Raw genomic sequence first — 15,802 nt, forward strand, 5'->3', positions numbered from 1 at the left:
CTATATATATGCACAAATATACAATTGAATGTATACATTTTCCACCATTTCAAATTTTTGCAAATAGTTTTTGTTTTTAATTTTCTTCCTCTCTTAATTTCTTGGCTTTTCTCCTTTTTTTCTTTAGGTAACATTGGAGAACTTCCTCAAACTAACTGCCAAGTCTTAACACAAGCATTTCTTTCTAGTTTACCTATAAAAAGAAAAGAAAGAAAAAGAGAAAAAAGCTCAAACTACTCGTACCAAAATAGGAATAGCTTGTTGGTTATACAAACTGCATATGTTTTACCTCTCCCATTGAATGTTTGAAAGTTGGGTTAGTGGACATTTGTTTTGTATGTAGTGTCAATATTAATGCAAAGACACTTTTGGTACCCCTCTCTCTATCTCTCTCTCTCTCTCTCTCGCTAGCACTTGTCCTTCCTTGGCCTTGACATGAAAACACTGAAATGATAGATGGATCCGTCACCACCACTGTAAAATTTCACTGCAGTCTCTCGAAACAAACGAAAGAACAAAGAAACCATAAACAACATAGAAAAGAGAGACAGTCCCATCCTATATAAACACTTGTCCTACCAAAAAGAAATGAGCAATCCAAAACGACCCAACAAAGAAGACAGGTAAAAGGAGCAACCAACCACCCCTTTGTTCCTTATAGAAACATGTCTTTTCTCTTTTTACATGTCTTCTAGCACCTTCTCTCCTTCAACTCAACTCCCACTGAAATTGAGAAACCCCCACAATGCATTTACAGTTAAAAATATCCCAAAACTACCTTAATTTTCCCAATAGAAATGGCTTCCAAAAACTTTCACCAACCAAATACCCTTACACCCTTTTGTTCTGTTTGTGAAAAGGCCAACCCTAGAATGAGCTTTTACTATTGTCAATTAGCACTATAATAGCAAGCTTTTGGAAAACAAACCAACCATTTGATATGGAAGCTTTTATCCCCTCAATATTCAACACATCCAATTCCTACACCTTCACTACTACTACTAATGGTAGCAATATTGGTGGTACCATTGCAAGTCCTTGGATGGACAGTAGGTTATGGAGTAGGCTCCCACAGAGGCTGCTCGACCGGGTCATCGCCTTTCTACCACCACCGGCCTTTTTTCGAGCTCGAGCAGTCTGTAAAAGATGGTACGGACTCATATTCTCCAACAGCTTCCTTCAAATGTATCTCCAAGTATCGCCTCGTCGCCATTGGTTCCTTTTCTTCAAGCAAAAAGGCCTTAAGAGCCATATCTGTAGAAGCAACACTGACCCCCAAAGCAACATCAACAGAGCCAACTGTGAAGGATACCTCTTTGATCCATACGACGTGGCTTGGTACCGGCTTTCGTTTGCCCTAGTTCCACCCGGATTCTCTCCGGCCTCATCGTCCGGTGGACTTGTTTGTTGGGTGTCCGACGATGCCGGTTCCAAGAGCCTCCTTCTCTGCAACCCTCTTGTTGGGTCACTAGCTCCATTGCCTCCCACACTAAGGCCTAGACTCTTCCCTTCTATCGGCTTATCCGTCAGTTCTTCTTCGATAGACGTAACCCTAGCCGGAGATGACTTGGTTTCGCCATATGCAGTCAAGAATCTTACAACAGAAAGCTTTCACATTGATGCAGGAGGGTTCTACTCCATTTGGGGCACAACTTCTTCTCTCCCTAGACTTTGCAGCCTCGAATCGGGTAGAATGGTTTTCGTCCAAGGGAAATTCTACTGCATGAACTATAGCCCATTTAGTGTATTGTCTTATGATGTTGCATCAAACACTTGGTGCAAGTTACAAGCCCCAATGCGAAGGTTTCTACGTTGGCCGAGCTTGGTGGAGATCCAAGGGAAGTTGATTCTTGTTGCAGCAGTTGAGAAGAGCAAGCTCAATGTGCCTAGAAGCTTGAGGCTTTGGAGCTTGCAGAGTTGTGGGACATGGGTGGAGATAGAGAGGATGCCACAGCAACTGTATGTTCAGTTTGCGGAGGTGGACGGTGGTCGTGGGTTCGACTGCGTTGGCCACGGGGACTTCGTCGTTGTGATAGTTCGAGGATCGTCTGACAAGGCGTTGCTGTTCGATTTCTGTAGAAAGACGTGGGTGTGGATTCCTCCATGTCCTTATGTTCATGGTAACTGTGGCAGCAGTGGTGAAGGTGGTGAATTGCATGGTTTTGCTTATGAGCCAAGGCTCGCCACACCGGTCACAGGACTTCTGGATCAGTTGACGCTTCCCTTTCTTGGTAGTAGCTAGCTAGTGCCATGCAAAAGTTTTTATTTTGTTGCAGAAGCAAGAAGATAGTAGTTGTAGTAGCTGTTATGTTAGTAGCTAGTTATTAGAATGTTGTTTTGGCAGGCAAGAAGTTACTTCAACTGTCATCAGTTATGTGCTGTTTGTTTAATGTCTTAAGTAGTTCATTATGGTGTGACTAAAGACCGGCAAAATCTCTAATGTGCATCTCTATTACAATGTCTCACAATTTTTCTAAATGGTGCGGTTCTCATACTCTTACTTCAAACCTTGCTCCCGCTCTCATGCTCTACTTCAAACCTGTGGCTTAAATTTTGCCGCTTTCGTACTTCTGCTCTCATGCTCCTACTTCAAACCTGTGGGCTAAATTTTACTGCTTTTACACTCCCACTCTCATGCTTCTACTTCAAACCCGTGGCTTAGATTTTGCCACTTTCGCTTTCCCTTTATATAACTTAGCTTAGATTTTACCGCTTTCACGCTCCCGCTCTCATGCTTCTACTTCAAACCCGTGGCTTAAATTTTGCCGCTTCGCTCTCCCTTTATATAACTTAGCGACTGATAAGTCTAGATTAATCAAATTCTGTATGAGATGGGTCATATAAAGGAACACGTACTGTTAATTATCTTAATATCTTGTGTTAAACAAGGTGATATTTCTGCATAAGATTGCATGGAATACAATAATAAATGTACACGCTGTGAATTAGGAGTGGTGAAGGAAATACCATTTATGAGTTGAGATATAATTTCTTGTATTAGCTAATGTATAGAATTGTTGTACATCAACACAGAAATATTCACTCACCCGTAGGATTCAGAACACGTCTTATATGTGCAAAACACGCGCGCGCAGACACAATTCCGGACATATCTGAATGTGCCACATTTAACACCCCGCACACACAATGCTAGTTACAAGGACAAATTTTTTGTGAATCCAATTCTCATAAACAAAAGGCACATGAAGAAAATACATAGGAACTTTAAGAAGTACTTCGACAAGATCTCAAAGAAACAACCCCAGAAATAGAATAATAAATTTTATTCAAAAAAAAAAAAAAAAAGGAATCACAAATCTTACAAAGCTTTAAGAGTTCAATTCCTTAACCGTTGGTAAGGAAAGGGAAAAAAAAGTACATCAATTAAGTTTTTGAATATTTGGTATGTAAATACAACATTAGCCAAACAAAAATGACTCTATTGAGACCAAGATCGTAGCGACTCTCATCTTAAATTTCAAGAGATTAGTAGATGACAAAAGAGAAATTATGGGATTTCTTCCTTCATACGAGGTTATTATATCATATTGCTAATAAATCATTGCGAAATGGATCTTTGGGATCCATATGTCCAAAGAGACATTGAGCAATGATAGCAAAATACAGTACTACAACCGAGCGGCCTCTCTATATACACAAAGCAGGTGGCGTAGTAGGAAAAGGTAATATCCCAGATATGCTATTCATCGGCCGATTGTATTATTTCACCAGTCTAACCTGGAGGATGAGATGAACTGTCCTCTTGAATATAGACCTTAGCTCTTCATTAGCCTCAATACCTATTCTCCTGTAATAATAACAAGCATGCATTATTGTAAAAGATTGCATTCAGTAAATTAAGAATTAGCTGCAATATATTTGGTACCAAAAATGAAACTATAAGATGATTAGCCAATTGCATCGATACAAGGTCGCCAAATTATATTTAGAATTAACCTTCAAAGGGGATGCATGGGAAACTGAAAGCAAACCAGACAAGATGGATGAGGAATAAATATTTTTCCACTGCTCAGGACATCAGGAAGTCCCGATTCATTCATTTATTGAGACAAAAATTGAAAATCACGCAAGAATCTCGAGTTTTTGCGATTAAGTTTAAATTAAATATGGATTGTCCAAAAAAATATTAGAACGCAAAAAATCCCCATTGCCCTTGAATTTTTCAAGAAATCCCAGACATAACTATCCTCCCAGGTCCAAAATTTAAGTGCCATGTGGTAAATGTGAACATAAAATTTTGGTGTCACCAAGTAATAGGGCATCAAAGGGATGGACAAGGAGTGTTTTTAAAGATAAAAATACAATAAATCAATAATGGAATCAATAATCTCCACGTATAAATAATTATAAATAGCCATTATATTTTTCAAGTTTCCAAATCATGTAATTGAGGGTGCAAGTTGAGACAAATCAACCTGAGTACTGGAACAACTGCACCTTAATGGATATGCTTGTTTACCCGACTAATTCAGTCCAATAATGGAAAAATAAAAAATAAAAAACCTCACTGGATTCTGGATTGGGCAGATGATTACTCAAAAGTCAAAAGTCAAGAACCAACCCCCAGCAGGTATATAAGTATAGTTGTATGCTATCCGTACTACCATAGAAATAGAAGCAATCTTACGACTTTTGGAGGGTCAGCATGCTTGAAGAGCCAGAGATGCTACTTGATCAAGGCACATCAGTCGATATGAAAAAGATGCATTACATATAAGGCCTAAAAATCTTTAAAACACAAAGCCCAGTCCAACTACCGAACCCATTATCAATCATCAACAGGGTCGTCTTCATCACGCTCTCTCTGCAAATTTCTGGTACTCGCCGGAGGAGGAGATGAATGAAATTTAGTGACGAAGAGGCTGGAGTGGGATTAGACAAGAAGGTCTTTCGTCATCTACAGTGTTGCGCTGATGCTTCAAATAAGTCCCTACCAGCTACTACTCGGATAATGGGAAGCAACTCTAGACTTTCACCTCGGGATTCTCACAGAAACAGCCATGTTTATAGATGGTCAAGAAAAGATAAACAGTAATGGACCTCCACTGACCCAGGTATGTCCTCTGTTATTCATCCCCAGAGGTCCCTTACAGCACCTTCTTCTTCTTCCTCTCTCTCTTGTGGGGCGGTGAGGGGCAATGTTGAGATGTCAATGGAGAAGAGCAGTGTTTTGTCTGTTGTGCCTTCGGCACCTGCAGACAAGTATGGGCTGGTTACAGATAGGAAGAATGCCAGCGGATTTGTCAATTCAGGGCAATCTGATCCACTTAATTGTGCAGTTCAGGACTTATCAGATGGGGTTTTGGTCCATCTAGGGAGAGACCTTCACTTTCAGCTGTCTAATGAGTCAGCAATGGCTCTGCTCAAAGAACTCCGCCTTTATGTAGCCTTGAAAGGCCTTAATTGCATGCCGTCTGGAGGGGTTGAGGAGAATAAATTGGTCAGTTTCCTGAGTAGTGGAATGGGAGATTACAATACAGATTCAGACTCATTTATAGAGTCATTTGATTTTGAAAGGGATTGTGATGAGGAGGTGGCTACTGATCTGGTTTCCATCCAACAAGTCTGCTCCAACGAGTTTGTCCCTTGGCTGGAGAATGATTTTTCTGAAGTGATAGAGGAGGAACCATTGGCAATTGAGAGACCTGGTTGTTCAGAAACAGATGTTGACTTGGGTAAGGACTGGATGATTGAAAACATAGGAGCTGCTAGTGAGTTTTTGGGTGTTTCTTCAGAGGGGAACAATGATCAGACACTATCCATTCTACAAGCAATAGTGGATGGAAGAGAGGTAGCTGTGACTGAAGAGGTAGTGAACACAAGGCCTATATCGTCCTGCAAAGGGGCACAGGAGATCAAGAATCTTATCTCTGAAGTCAATTATGAAGGGAAGAAAGGGATGGTGAGGGAGAGGGGAAGGACTAGGAGTCGGAGTTCGACGAAGGGAGGAGGGGAGATCATCTTATCTGGTTTTTAATGAAGCTACGAATTATTACTTGGAATGTTTGTGGTCTCAATGACCCGAATATAAGGAGGGTAGTAAAGGTAGCTTTAAGGAAGTGGGGGGCCCAAGTTGTTTGTTTGCAAGAAACAAAGTTAACTTCTATTTCTGATGGAGTGGTTAGAAGTTTGTGGGGAGGAAGGTTTGTGGAATGGGAGGTCTTGAATGCTATAGGTACTTCGGGCGGTATCTTAGTTATGTGAGATTGTAGATGGTTGTCTTGGATGTGGGTGGGGAGATTCTCAGTGTCTTGCAAGTTCAAATTGGAAGAGGACAATTTTAGATGGGTTTTCACTGGGGTCTATGGACCAGTTGTTGATATTGATCGGCCTTTTTTTGGAGGCTCTTAGCAGATTGATTAAGAAGGTGGTCGAATTGGGCTTTTTGAGAGGCTTTCGGGTGGGTAGGGATGCTGCTAGTCAGTTGGAGATCTCCCACTTGATGTTCGCTGATGATACTTTAGTGCTTTGTGATGCGAATGCATCCCAGTTGAGATATCTGCAATGCGTTTTGATTTGGTTCCAAGTGGTTTCTGGGCTTAAGATTAATGTCGGAAAGAGCATTCTTGTGCCAGTTGGGGAGGTCCCTGATATCGAGACGTTTGCTCAGATTCTTGGATGTCGCACTGGCTCTTTTCCCATTTCTTACTTGGGGCTGCCTCTGGGTGTTCCTTCGAGGTGTTTGGGAAGTTGGGATCCGGTTGTGGATAGATTTGAGAAGAGATTGGCAGGTTGGAAGAAGCAGTACCTCTCTAAGGGGGGCAGGGTCACTCTGATTAAGAGTACTCTTTCTTGCCTCCCCACGTATTTCATATCTCTCTTTCAAATTCCTTCTTCTGTGGCTGAGAGAATTGAAAGATTGCAGCGCAATTTTCTTTGGGGGGGAAGAGGCGAAGAGTTCAAGTTTCATTTGGTTCGTTGGGATCAAGTTTGTTGCCCGATTCGGAGTGGAGGTTTGGGTATTAGGAGATTGCAGCCTTTCAACAAGGCTCTCCTTGGGAAATGGCTTTGGAGGTTTGGGGTTGAGAGGAGTTGGCTTTGGAGGAGGGTTATTGCGCTCAAATTTGGAGAGAGTTTGGGAGGATGGTGTTCTCTTGAGGTGCGTGGTCCTAGAGGGGTGGGGGTGTGGTCTTTCATCCGGAAGGGGTGGGATGAGTTCAGCAAACATGTTCGTTTTCGGATTCGAGATGGGAGGAGGATCATATTTTGGGAGGATCTTTGGTGTGGAAAGCGTCCTCTTGCTCTTGCTTTCCCTCGGCTCTTCAGGATTGCTTCTCATAGACAGGCCATGGTGGTTGACTGTTATCATCTTGATAACGGGAGACTGTCTTGGGATGTTCAGTTTAGGAGGCATTTTCAGGATTGGGAGATTGAGGAGGTCACTCGCTTTTTGGATTTGTTGTACCGCCAGGTGATTACAGTTGGGGATTCGGATTGTTGGCTTTGGGATCATAACTCTAAAGGCCGTTTTGAGGTTCGGTCCTTTTTCAGGTGTCTTTCGCTTGGCTTTGGAGGCCCTTTCCCTTGGAAGTCTATTTGGCGGTCTAAGGCTCCTCTCAAGGTGGCCTTCTTTGCTTGGACCTTTGTCTTGGGTAAGATTCTTTCTCAAGATAATTTGAGAAGAAGGAATCAGGTGGTGATTAATCGATGTTACTTATGTTGGAGCGATGAGGAGACTGTGGATCATCTTCTATTACATTACAGCTTAGCTAGGGAGTGTTGGGATTTATTGATTGGTTTGTTTGGGATCCCTTGGGTCATGCCTCGCTCCTCTAGGGGGTTGATTGAGGCTTGGAGAGGTTTCTCAGTGGGGGCTCTCATTCAGGATGCTTGGAGGGTTGCTCCTCTTTGTATTTGGTGGTGTATTTGGCTCCAGAGAAATCAGCGCTATTTCGATGGAAAGGAGAAGCCTTCCTCTATGCTCAAGTTTTCTATTATTTCCACCCTTTTTTGTTAGGTTTCTGGGAAAGATTATAGATCTATTGAGGAGATTGTTGTTTTTTTGGCCTCTTTGAAGGCTTGAGTCGCTTTTTGGCCTTTCGTTTGTATTTGGGTTTCGCTCCCCTTCTGAGCGCTTTCTTTATTAAATTTTTTACTTATCAAAAAAAAAAAACAGAAATGTGGTCTCTTCCTTGGTGTTTGGGTGGGGACTTCAATTCTATTAGATTCCCATTAGAGAGGTCCACAGGAGGAAGGAGGTCTTCTGAAATGGATCAGTTTTCTGATTCCATTGACGAACATCTTCTCATTGATCTACCAATGGAAGGCATAGCCTATACATGGTCAAATGGCAGGGACCCAGTCACTTTTTCAAGGCTGGATCGTTTCTTGATTTCTGGGGACTGGGAAGAGAAATTCCTGGATGTCGTTCAAGCAGTCTTAGCACGGGTCACATCTGATCATGTTCCTCTGGTTTTGGATTGTGGAGGTTTGTGTTCTCAAAGGTCTCCGTTTCGATTTGAGAATGTGTGGCTAAGAGCGGAGGACTTCCAAGGGAAAGTTCAGTCTTGGTGGGAAGGAGTAGTTGTTACAGGCTCGTCTAGCTTCATGTTAACTACAAAGTTGAAGGCTCTCAAATTCAATCTTAAGAAGTGGAATATAGATGTTTTGGGGAATCTTGAATGGAGGAAGCATAGAGTCCTTGCTGGTTTTTATGAGATTGATCGCCTAGAAGATGCGGGTGTGGATGTGGAGTTTTCGCGTTCTAGAAGAGCTTCTTGTTAGGCAGCTCTTGCTGAGATTGCTAGTATGGAGGAGATATTATGGCGACAAAAATCCCAGGCTCTTTGGCTAAAAGAGGGAGATCGTAATACAAATTTTTTTCACAAACTCGCTAATGCTCATAGAAGAAGTAATCATATAGGACGTATTCGGGTGGAAGGCGTAGAGATGTGGAGGGAGGAAGATGTGTGAAATGGGATTGCTTCTTTTTATCAAAAGCTTTATACCGAGCCGCTAGCTTGGAGACCTAAACTTGATGGTCTTCATTTTGAGGCTATTTCTGAGATCGATAGGGAGGGGCTTGAGATTCCCTTTATTGAAGAAGAAGTTCTAAAGGCTTTATCAAATTGTAACGGGGACAAAGCTCCAGGGCCAGATGGGTTCACTATGCGGTTTTTTTTGGAAAGTTGGGCGGTTGTGAAATACGATGTTATGGGCACTTTTCAGGAGTTTTATTCTATTGGTGCCTTTGAGAAGTCGCTAAATGAAACTTTCATTGCCCTTATCCCTAAGAAGGGAGGTGCTTCTGACATTAAAGACTTTCTTCCTATCAGCTTAGTGGGTATTATTTACAAGCTTATGTTTAAGGTCCTTGCTCTTAGGATGAAGGGAGTGATGGATGGGATTATTTCGGATTCCCAGAATGCTTTTGTTGGAGGACAAAAAATTCTTGATTCAGTTCTTATTGCAACCGAATGTGTGGACTCTAGATTAAGAAGTGGTGTTCCCGGAGTCTTGTGCAAACTTGACATTGAGAAAGCGTATGATCATGTGAATTGGAATTTCCTGCTTTATTTGCTTCAGAGAATGGGGTTTGGAAGTAAATGGAGGAAATGGATAGAAACATGCCTTTCGTCTATCAAGCTCTCTGTTTTTGTGAACGGGTCTCCTGCTGGTTTCTTTGGGTGTTCTTGGGGTTTAAGACAAGGAGATCCCCTGTCATCTTTCCTTTTTCTTATTGTTATGGAGGGATTAAGCAGACTTATGCGAAGGGCAGAGGATCTGGATCTTATTAAGGGCTTTATGGTAGGAAGAGATCCTTTCCATCAGATGAAAGTCTCTCATTTACTTTTTGCGGATGACACCCTGGTTTTCTGTGATGTTGATGTGTCTCAGCTTAGACATTTGAGGTGCATCTTGGCCTGTTTTCAGGATGTCTCTGGTCTGAAGGTTAATGTGACTAAAAGTGTGCTTGTTCTGGTTGGAGATGTTCAGGATATCTCATCTTTAGCGGCAGTCCTTGGGTGTAGGGTGAATTCTTTTCCAATTCCGTATTTGGGTTTGCCTTTAGGGGTTTCCTCTAGAACGGTGGGGAGTTGGGACCTTATGATTGATAGATATACGAAGAGATTGGCAAGATGGAAAAAGCAATACTTGTCTAAAGGGGGGAAAGTTACGCTTATAAAGAGCACTTTATCGAGCCTTCCCACATATTTTTTATCTATGTTCCAAATTCCATGTTCTGTTGCTGCTAGGATTGAAAAAATTCAAAGGGATTTCCTTTGGGGTGGAAGAGGAGAAGAATTTAAGTATCACTTTGTCAATTGGGAACAAGTCTGCAATCCAATGAAGTATGGTGGTCTTGGTATTAGAAGGCTGGTCCCCTTTAACCAAGCTCTTTTGGGAAAATGGCTATGGAGGTATGGGAGGGAAAGATATCGCCCTTGGCAAAGCTTGTTTCATGTCGATATGGGGAAGAGAGCGGTGGTTGGTCTACTCGTCCAGTATCTCTCGTAGGAGGAGTTGGGGCTTGGAAATTCATTTGGAAGGGATGGGATGATTTTTCTACTTATATCAGATTCAAAGTTCGTGATGCCAGATGTATACACTTTTAGGAGGATCTTTGGTGTGGTGATCGGCCTTTATCTTGTTTATTTCCCAGATTGTACAGTATTGCAGTTGATAGACATGCCTACGTAGCCAACTGCTATCGGCTTGATAGTAGTGGGATTACGTGGGACGCGCACTTTCGATGCTCTTTTCAGGATTAGGAGGTGGACGAGGTATATGTTTTTCTGGATTTGCTGTATCGACAGGAGGCAGTTTGCAGAGGTTGTGATGACATGACATGGATTCCCTCTTCACATGGTCACTTTGAAGTTCGATCCTTATTCTTATGTCTTTCTGATTTTGATATCGTTGATTTTCCTTGGAAGACTATCTAGCGTTCTATGGCTCCAACTAGGGTGGCATTCTTTGTTTGGACCGCTGTATGGGGTAAGATCCTGACGATTGATAATCTAAGGAAAAGGGGAAACTGTCTTGTTAATTGTTGTTGCTTTTGCAAACAAGATGGTTAGTCAATTGCTCATATTCTCATGCTTTGTCCTATAGCGAGGGATTGTTGGAATCTTATATTTTGTCTGTTTGGTATGCGTTGGGTTATGCCTCGTCACCCTAACGATTTGATTCGTATTTGGAGAGGATGACGTGTGAGGAGTGCTGTTCGCGATTATTGGAGAGTTGTACCATATTGTGTCTGGTGGTGCATTTGGAAGGAGAGGAATAGTAGAATGTTCGAAGGGAAAGAATCGTCCACAGCGATTCTGAAATCGTCCACGGCGATTCTAAAACTTCACATCATGCGCTCTCTTTTTAGTTATATGAAGAGGAAGTTCTGTTCCTCTCCCGAAGATTTAATTATTTTTTTGGCCTCTTTGGGGCCTTAAATCCCAGTTCCACTTCTGTATAAGGGATGCGTTCCCCTCTTGAACGTCTTTTTTATTTCAATTATTACTTATCAATATATATATATATATATATATATATATATATATATATATATTACACTTCAAGACCAAAGAGTTACTCAAAAGAACTATTTCTGTTATGACAAACGCAACGAACCCAAGTTGAATCAAGAATCATGACAGAAAAATAAACATACCACACAAAGAACACAAAGATTTGTACGTGGTTCGGCAACAGCCTACGTCCACCGTCGGAATCCAGCGAAAGTTTTCACTATGTGTAAAATCGGAGATTACAAGATTTCAGCCCCTCACTCTGTTTTTGTACGAACTCCAGAGTCTCTCTCCCTCAATCTCTTAAATCTCAACCCACAACATATGTACCTATTTATAGAGTTACAAATATAATTCCTTGTTGGACAAGGATTACAATTCCTTAGAGACCAAGGAATTTAGAGGCTAAGACTTGCCAAATAACTTAATAGAATACAACTTTAAAATAGAATCCTAATTAAAATAGGAATTTGAGACAAAATTTCCAAAAATCTCCACCTTGGCTCAAATTCCATCCAGCTATTCCTTTCGCCGCTTCCACATGCCCCTAAGGGCCTCAGCAACTGCATGTACCAATCAAGTCCAAACTTTGTCTTAACTTGGGTGTAGGAATGCCCTTAGTCATCATATCTGCCAGATTCTCTGCTATCCCAATCTTCCTCACTGCAATAGCACCATGTGCAACCACATCTCTGATGAAGTGAAACCTGACATCAATGTGCTTGGTCCTCTCATGGAACATCTGATTTTTAATCAAATGTATGGCACTCTGGCTGTCGCAAAACACGGTCAAATCATCTTGCTGCAAGCCCAAATCACCAACCAAGCCTCTCAACCATATAACTTCCTTCACTGCTTCTGTAGCTGCCATGTACTCAGCCTTAGTAGTAGATAATGCACCTACGGGCTGCAAAGTCGCCTTCTAACTGATCACACTCCCACAAAGAGTGAAGACATACCCTGTCAAGGACCTCCTCTTATCAAGATCTCCAGCATAATCCGAATTAACATATCCAGCAACACTCCCACACGTGTCGCTGCCTCTGTCATAGACTAACACAACCTCGCAAGTATCATAATATCCACTTCACAGCTTGCCAATGGACCTTTCCAGGTCTATCCATGTATTTGCTCACTACACTAACTACATGTGAAATGTCTGGCCTAATACACACCATCGCATGCATAAGGCTACCAACTGCACTAACATAAGGAACACAAGACATGTGCTCCACCTCCTCCTCGGTCTGTGGTGACAATCGTGCTGAAAGCCTAAAATGGGGCAGGCAATGGAGTATTCACAGGTTTTGATGCCTGCATACCAAAGCGTTCCAACACCTTCTTAATGTATTTTTTCTGTGACAAATACAAATTTTCCGCTCCTCTATCCCTGTGAATTTCCATTCCTAATATCCTCTTTGCAGCAACAAGATCCTTCATCTCAAATTCAACACTAAGCTGAGCCTTCAACATGTTGATTTTAGACATGTTCTTGCAAGCTATCAACATGTCATCAACATACAGAAACAAGTACAAATACGAACCATCTGAGAGCTTCCAGTGAGACACACAACTATCAAACTTACTCCTACAGTAGCCATTGCCAACCATAAAGGTGTCAAATTGCTTGTACCACTGTTTAGGAGACTGCTTCAACCCATACAAAGACTTCTTCAGTAGGCAAACATGATCTTCCTTTCCCAGAATCTCAAACCCCTCAGGCTGATGCATATAAATCTGCTTTTCTAACTCACCATGCAAGAAAGCAGTCTTGACATCAAGCTGCTCAAGCTTTAAGTCATACAGAGCAACCATAGCAAGTAACACACGGATTGAGCTATGTTTCACCACAGGAGAAAACACTTCATTGAAGTCCACCCCTTCGCTATGAGTGAAGAGACTCAATCTCCATACTCATGGCGACAGACCACTGTGTTGACTTTCCACCTATTATGGCCTTATGATAAGTACACGGTTTATCAATATCCTCTGCCACACTAAGTGCATAAGAAACCGAATCAGCATGTGAAAACCCATACTTCTCAGGTGGCCTAATATCCCTCCTAGGCTTGTCTCTAGCCACCACAATATACTACTACAACTGTGCATCTCCCTCTGCCCGAAATTGCACCTGCTTATGAGTCAACCGAACAGGACTATCCTCTAACTGAACCTCAACATGCTCCACCTACTCACTGACACCCTGACCTTTCCCTGAATCAACTACCTCCTTCTGCGGAGTAAGCATCGCAGACTCATGAAAGGTCACATCCCTACTAACAAGTATCTTCTTTCTCGAAGCCTCAGGGCACCATAATTTGTATCCCTTGACCCCAGGCTGGTAACCAAGAAATATGCATTTCTTAGCCCTCGGTTTAAGCTTCCCTTCATTCACATGAGCATACGCTGACACCCAAATATTCTCAAATAACTGTAACTAGCATGAGAACCAGACCATACCTCCTCTGGAGTCCTACAATTGATAGCAGTCGATAGAGACCGGTTCACCAAGTAACTAGCTGTAGAAATAGTTTCAGCCCAAAACGCTTTGTCTAACGTTGCATTGGACAACATACACCGTGCCCTCTCCAATAGCGTTCTATTCATCCGTTCTGCAACTCCAATCCGTTGCAGAGTCTTCATTACTGTGTGGTATCTCACAATCCCGTGAGTCTTGCAGAACTCATTAAATTCTCCATCACAAAATTCCAAGCCATTGTCTGTCCTCAAGTGCTTGACCTGTTTTCCTGTCTGCTTCTCAATCAAGGTCTTCCACTGCTTGAATGTAACAAAAGTCTCATTCTTGTGCTTCAGAATATAAACCCAAACTTTCCGAGAAAAGTCATCAATCAGCGTCATCATATATCTACCACCACCATGTGAAGTAACCTGAGAGGAAATCAAAGATCAGAATGAATATAATCCACCGTACCTTTGGTCCTGTGAATTCCTGTACTGAACTTCACTCTGCACTGTTTCCTAAAGACACAATGCTCACAGAAATCCAATTTCCCAATTTTCTGACCACCAAGCAAACCCTACTTACTCAGAACATCCATCCCCCTCTCACTCATATGCCCAAGCCGCATATGCCACAATCTAGTAGTATTTGAATCCGGATCCAACGACGATAAAGCAACTAAACCCGTGATTGTGCTACCCTACAGAGCATATAAACCATGCTTCTTCAATCCCTTCATCACCACAAGAGCACTCTTGGAAACCCGAATGACTCCATCTCCAGCCTTATAAGTGCACCCGATGGAATCCAACGTACCCAAGGAAATCAAATTCTTTATCTACTGAACTTCACTCTGCACTATTTCCCGAAGACACAATGCTCACAGAAATCCAATTTCCCAATTTTTTGACCACCAAGCAAACCCTACTTAGAACATCCATCCCCCTCTCACTCATATGCCCAAGCCATGCCACAATCTAGTAGTATTTGAATCCGGATCCAAGGACGATAGAGCAACTGAACCCGTGATTGTGCTACCCTGCAGAGCATATAAACCATGCTTCTTCAATCCCTTCATCACCACAAAAGCACTCTTGGAAACCCGAATGACTCCATCTCCAGCCTTATAAGTGCACCCGATGGAATCCAACGTACCCAAGGAAATCAAATTCTTTATCAGTTCTGGTACATGCCTGACATTAGTCAGTGTTCTCACTATGCCATCATACATCTTGATTCGAACTGTACCGATACCTACAACCTTGCACGTCGCATCATTCCCCATCAGAACTTCCCTTCCATCAATAGATCGATAAGAGGTAAACCAGTCCCTATTTGGACAAGCATGAAACAAGCAACCCGAATCAAGAATCCACTCATCGCAAGATCTGCTGACTGAAATAGTGAGAACATTACCACCATCTGAATCATTACCCTATGCAACAGCCACACTTTCAATTTCAGAGGATTTTACCTTTTTCCTTCTTACACTCTGGACAACCCACCCTTTTTGAAGTGCCCTTCCTTGTGACATATGAAACATCTCAACACCTTTGTTTTGTTCTTAGACTTAGAACAACCTTTGCTACCAGACCCTCCTTTCTGATTCGTTCTCCCTCTAACAAATAACCCCTCTGCCAAACTTTTTGTATTGCCCTCAAACACCCTTTTCTGCAACTCCTTAGAATTTAGAGCTACCTTCACGTCTTCCATGGACAAAGCAGTTCTGCCATACATCATTGTATCAACAAGGTTCTCATACGAGGGTGGTAGAGAACACGACAAAATAATAACCTGATCTTCATCCTCTATCTTGACATCAGTATTATTCAACTTCATAATGATACTATTTACC

At 42.1% G+C, this 15,802-nt stretch overlaps 2 protein-coding genes across 2 annotated transcripts in view; one reads left to right on the top strand and one right to left on the bottom strand.

The window, feature by feature from the left end:
* The first annotated feature begins 940 nt into the window (after positions 1–940).
* Positions 941–2,242, top strand: LOC132304370 (protein UNUSUAL FLORAL ORGANS). Its single transcript, XM_059802059.1, has one exon. The coding sequence runs from the start codon at positions 941–943 to the stop codon at positions 2,240–2,242; it is 1,302 nt and encodes a 433-aa protein (XP_059658042.1).
* Positions 2,243–3,265: 1,023 nt separating this feature from the next.
* Positions 3,266–15,802, bottom strand: part of LOC132303644 (GTP-binding protein ERG) — a 39,379-nt gene continuing 26,842 nt past the window's right edge. The window contains exon 8 of the mRNA XM_059800986.1: positions 3,266–3,808. Coding sequence (XP_059656969.1) covers positions 3,721–3,808 — 88 coding nt within the window. The 3' untranslated portion in view covers positions 3,266–3,720. The remainder of the gene's footprint in view (positions 3,809–15,802) is intronic.

This window comes from Cornus florida, unplaced genomic scaffold, assembly GCF_030987335.1.
Source record: "Cornus florida cultivar Cherokee Brave unplaced genomic scaffold, ASM3098733v1 CherokeeBrave_3.0.0_Hap2_Chr01, whole genome shotgun sequence".
NCBI lineage: Eukaryota > Viridiplantae > Streptophyta > Magnoliopsida > Cornales > Cornaceae > Cornus > Cornus florida.